Here is a 5242-nt window from a genome sequence, read left to right as displayed (position 1 = left end):
ATCCACTTCATAACACCTATACAAAATCAACACAAACCATTCATTACATAAAAAATCAACCCAAACCTTTGCTTTTCTTCTTGCTCTTGTACAAAATCAACCCAAAATGATTAAACTTGCTCAAAACCATATTTATTGAAGATGTTCACCATGCCAAATTTCATTTCACCAACAGTTCTCAAATAACAATATTATATTTTTAACATGCTCTCGTGGTAACTAGTATTTCCAGCCAAACCGCATCAACCTACACACAAAAACCGAAATATATCAATGGCATGCCAAATCATAACTAGTTACCAACATGCACAAGAACTTTGGTACCTCATCACAAAACATTTAATATAAACAAGTTGCATTACTCAAACCATAATACCATCTAAATCTCGTGCCCTGCATGCACTTTTTGTACTCACGACAATCATTGCATTTTGGATGGTTGTGAACCATCCAATACAGCCGGAAGTGGTTGTGATCCATCCAACCCAACAAGCATCTGTAGACCGAGAGAAGGATTATATCACAGCCGAAATATACTACTCTTATAAATACCGATGAACCACAAGTTGGGATCCCCTTACACTTTCTTGACTTTGCACAAATGTTTCTTGGGGTTGGGCTTCAGTAATGTCAGGAGTTGGTATAGATTCTCGAACAGCCTGATTCAAAATGAGAGCAATGATTCAAAATCAAATATAACTATAATTTTATAATCTTGTGAATCAAACAAATGTAAAAATCAACATTATTACATGCTCAAAGCCAAATAAATTCTTGCGCACGTCTACGACTGGTGTATCTTCTCCATCTCGCTGAAAATAATATATCAAATATGTCATGTATAACCTTTAGCATCAACAAGGGCAAAACAAAAAGAATTAATATAAGGACCTGTTTGCATTTTCCCTTTCCCTGAGCTCGCTTCGTCTTCTCCTTTACTTTTCGTAGGTCTCTCTCCATCCTGTATGCTCTCCTCAGAGATGGAGGTCTCCCTTTCCCTCTTACAACATGTGGACTGAGTACTTGTTTTGAAGAACCAATAGTAGCCGAAACATTTGTCGTACCATCAACATTGGGACAACATGGGGGATCTTGATTGCCAGAATACAGCTCAATCATTGCATGCAACTTATTAGTTGCATCCAAAGTATGTTCTCTCGAACCCGTAACATGAGTAATCATCTTATAACATATGTTCAAAAGACTTGAATAAGCTATAGAATCCTCCCGTTGCTGTACTGTGCCGTAGCTGCTGTGGATTAACATGTATCTTCTTTTGATGTCCTTCCTCCACCGATCCAAAATGTACTTATCAGGCAATGATTTAATCCCGTTACATTTGAACACAGCGAAGATGTGCCTGCACACTATCCCCCTCATTTCAAACAACCCACAAGAACACTTGGCAGCTATATCTTCCTGACTAAAGACCACTGAATGTGTAACCAATTTAGTGAACTCTTCAAGACAAACTTCATCCTCCACACCATAGGTCTTTATAGTACCATCCACCTTCAGTAAAACTGGGTCCAAGTCGATAACGCGGGCAAGTTGTTGCTGAACTTCCCTAAACTTTCCATTCGTGTACAAATCTTGATATCTCTTTTCAATGGGAGATCTTGAGATGCAGGGAATAGTGACATTAAATGAGTGGAAATCCGCTACATTTTCGTTCTCAATTTTCTTTTTCAAGGCATTATCATATTGATCGACAAACTCTTTCAAGTTTGTCTTCGCATGAACATAGCTGTCAAAAAATGCATTCATGCTCTCGCTCCGCTGAGTTGTACTCATTGCAGCCCAAAAAACCTCTCTCAAGAAGGCCGGTACCCAGTACTCACGCTCAATGTATAAACTCTGCAGCCATGCATTCTCATGCAAGTTGTACATGGTGATGAACTGATCCCAGCATTTCTCAAAATCTTCCCGACTTTGGCTGTCATACACACATCTAATTAGTGCAGTTTTCATTCTAGTCTTGTAGGAAGCATAGCTCCCAAGCTTTTCGAGTACTTTCTTAAGTATATGCCAAAGGCAGAATCGATGCCGGCTCTCGGGGAAAACAATTGAAATAACATTTTTCATCGCTCTGTCTTGATCAGTGATAATAGCTTTAGGGGCTATACCATCCATACACTGCAACCAAGTTTGAAATAACCACACGAATGTCTCCATATCCTCTGAGGAAATCAAGCCAGCACCCAAAAAAATTAATTGCCCACGGTGGTTTACACCAATAAATGGTGCAAAGGGCATCCTATATCGGTTCGTCAGGTATGTGGTGTCGAATGTGACCACATCACCGAAATATTGGTAGGCTGCTCTACTACGGGGGTCTGCCCAGAATACATTCTTTAACCTCCCATCATCATCCAGGTCCATTAATGCAAAGAACCCCAGATTTTTGTACTGCATCCGTAAAAAGTAGTCTCGAAGCGCCCCAGCACCACCTGCGCCCAGTCATAGATGTCATGCCTTGTCGATGTAGTTACGACAATCCTTTTCCAGAAACGGGAGGTTCTCAAATCCACCTGCGCCAACAACAAGAGAACCGAAACTCTTATTCATTCGGATGCCAGCCATATCATTTGTATCAAGGACCCTTTTTATGGATTCACTTACTTCTCTATTACATCGAAAGAAGCGTGATTTCTTTGGGCTAAGGTTGTGGTTATGGATATTGTGAACTGAATTTAGCCGAAACTTTCCATCAGGAGTTTTTGAGACATTAATCTTTGCCTTACATTCAATCTTTCCTGTCGGACGAGGGCTGGAGACATTCAAAATCCTATTCTGGGCCTTCCCACCACGGGCACAGGCAAGCGTAACATATCTAACAGTCCCATCCTCTCCCCTCTCATTTCTTTTTTTCATCACCCCAAACCCGCATTTCTTCCCATATTCCTTATAGTAACTCATTAAATCTTCTAAGGAATTAAACTCCATCTTGGACTTTGGCACATCATCACCATACATTTGCACTTTCTCAGATTCTCCGGCACTGGATATGGGGGTTTCAGTTTTCCCACCATCGGGTCTATTATCTTGTGTGCGTGGTCCATCCGCAAAACATTCATCAACTCTAGAGGATGTACATGGCAATTCGGTTTCCCAACCATCGGTTCTATTATCCTCGGTACCTTGAAATTTGCTCGTAATGGAGCCTGTACTAATGCGAGATACCGGGCCTTCCATGCCATGTTGAAAGGGGTAACTACTATTCTGGCAAAAAGAAAAAAACAATGCAATTAAACTCCTTTAAAAAACCAAGTTGAATTAAAATAACATTTAATTCGATATGACATCACTACCTGTAGGTGCATTGGATATTGGTTGGCACTAGGATATGCTAAAAAACCCGGTGACCACACAGGCATTGGTCCATAGTAACCGTGCATGTAATTTGAGATGTTTGGAGAAGTTGATGGTATGTCCTAAAATGTTTTGTAATAAGTTATTGATGTGTATTGAAAATAAATATCAACTAATAAACAAATAATGTTTTCGATATATTAAATAATATAACATACCGCGGGTGGGGGATTTGAGCTAGATGGCTTTAAATTAGATGGGTCTTCTTTCCGTTTCCCATTCTAAGAGGGAGGCAAATGAATTGTCAATAACAATATCATATAACTTAAACCACATTAAAATCTATAAACCAGTATATAAAACATGATCAAAGATATGTATATCTACAAAAAATCCAAAACATCAACATTACTAGGAAGGAAACAATGTATTGCAAATGCTTTCCAACCAATCACTTGGAATATATAAAACCAACAAAGTTATCATTGACTATAAATTTGCAAAGCTGGAGAACATTGACATAGATTTGGTACCTACTCAAACCATTCTAAGTATGGTTTTCCAAGTTGACAAAATCTTCTTCTAGCAAACATTCAATTTGTCTTGTCAATTTTTTTCCCTCTTTAGATATTTGATCTCTAAATATCTATCCTACTCACCCTCGGATTTGATATCTAAATAATTAGTGACATGTTCTATTTTAATTCATAAAGCAATTTCTGTAGTGGACTGATTGTTTTGTTTTAGACATGAAGACTTGCTCTTGAGAGATATCAATACATATCAACCAATAAAAGCATCATTAGATATAGTAAAGAGACTTGGAGCCACATGGTTAAATTTATATTTAGTCATCCGAAAATATAGTCATCTGAAAATATGAATACTTGCTCATGACTAAATATAGCAAATATTTAGTCAGCTAATATTTAGTCAGATTTTTGGGTTATATTTGAAAATTTAATCAATCAACTACCCTACTGTTAAGAGATTATCATGGGCATTAAAAACTTTAAATCTTTCATAGAAGCAAGTTTATTCCAGCTCCAAGTCCATGTGTGTTGTAGTTGTAAAAATTATATTAGATATGCATTTTCATTAAATCACACGTAATGGAAGAACCATTTTCTACTTTTGCCGTGACTGGAGCTGGAGACACCGTATTTCAACATCATTACTATAGACCAAAAAACCTTTGAAACAAAATACCAAGGCTAAATCAGTTTGTGTAAAACGAAACGAAAGAATACAACAACAGAAAAATAAAAATAACAAAACAGAAAAATAAAAACTTAACTCATTACCGAATCAATAGACCACAATGAGTATGAAGGCCCCTCAGATCTAGCAGTAGTGACGGACGGAGACCTCAATAGCCGGTTTTGTCCACGTCGGCGACTTTTAGACGACGTTTTCAGGCCACGGCAGTATCCGGTCTTCTCTCTGCTTTAGAAGAGGGTGAAAAACGAAACCAGCTTCCCAACATTTCGATTTCCCTCTCTTTTTTTGCTTTTTTTTTAATATTAAAATATTAACTGACGTGTACTGACACGTCAGCCGATGTCGCACCTGTTCCGCAAAACCAGTTGTATGTAGTAGTATTGATTTGTAAATCCAAAAACTTTACCACTTGAACCAATATCTTAGAGTTATTTGGATATCTCGAACCAATATCTTAGTGTCCTTGGTTTTTGAATTCCTCGGTTTCAGTGTGGCCAGTGTGATAACTTCTATGTACAGTTTCAATATTTGGAAATTTGCTTTTAATCTCATAAATTTTGTAAATTCTAGTTTATCCTTAATTCTCTATTTTAAAAGAGAAATGATTTTTACAGTCGGTAAATACAGTCAGCGTGCAGTCATTTTAAAAAAAATAAATTAATATGGAACCTATATGAAAAAAAAATTATTTTTATAACTTTTTTTTATT

The 5242-nt window shown here is 37.3% G+C and overlaps 1 protein-coding gene across 1 annotated transcript; it reads right to left on the bottom strand.

Annotated features, from left to right (window-relative positions):
* Window positions 1–421: 421 nt before the first annotated feature.
* LOC122291071 (protein FAR1-RELATED SEQUENCE 1-like) lies at window positions 422–3195 on the bottom strand. The gene is made up of 6 exons (XM_043098720.1): window positions 2532–3195; window positions 2350–2450; window positions 892–2136; window positions 753–812; window positions 582–659; window positions 422–496 (listed from the first exon to the last, which is right to left on the bottom strand). Exons 1-6 carry the CDS (start codon window positions 3193–3195, stop codon window positions 422–424), a joined length of 2223 nt encoding a protein of 740 aa, XP_042954654.1.
* Between the last annotated feature and the right edge of the window lie 2047 nt (window positions 3196–5242).

This window comes from Carya illinoinensis, chromosome 13 (genome assembly GCF_018687715.1).
Source record: "Carya illinoinensis cultivar Pawnee chromosome 13, C.illinoinensisPawnee_v1, whole genome shotgun sequence".
Lineage (NCBI taxonomy): Eukaryota > Viridiplantae > Streptophyta > Magnoliopsida > Fagales > Juglandaceae > Carya > Carya illinoinensis.
The sequence above is the reverse complement of the archived record's forward strand: the minus strand, read 5'-3'. Positions and strand labels throughout refer to the sequence as shown.

Bases quoted from the DNA above. Each gene is read 5' to 3' on its own strand.
- LOC122291071 (XM_043098720.1), bottom strand. From the start codon at position 3,195: ATGGAAGGCCCGGTATCTCGCATTAGTACAGGCTCCATTACGAGCAAA. The intron at 813-891 runs GTCCTTATATTA...TATTATTTTCAG, and splicing joins GAAAGGGAAAATGCAAACAG to CGAGATGGAGAAGATACACC. The intron at 660-752 runs GTAATAATGTTG...ATTTTGAATCAG, and splicing joins ATTTATTTGGCTTTGAGCAT to GCTGTTCGAGAATCTATACC.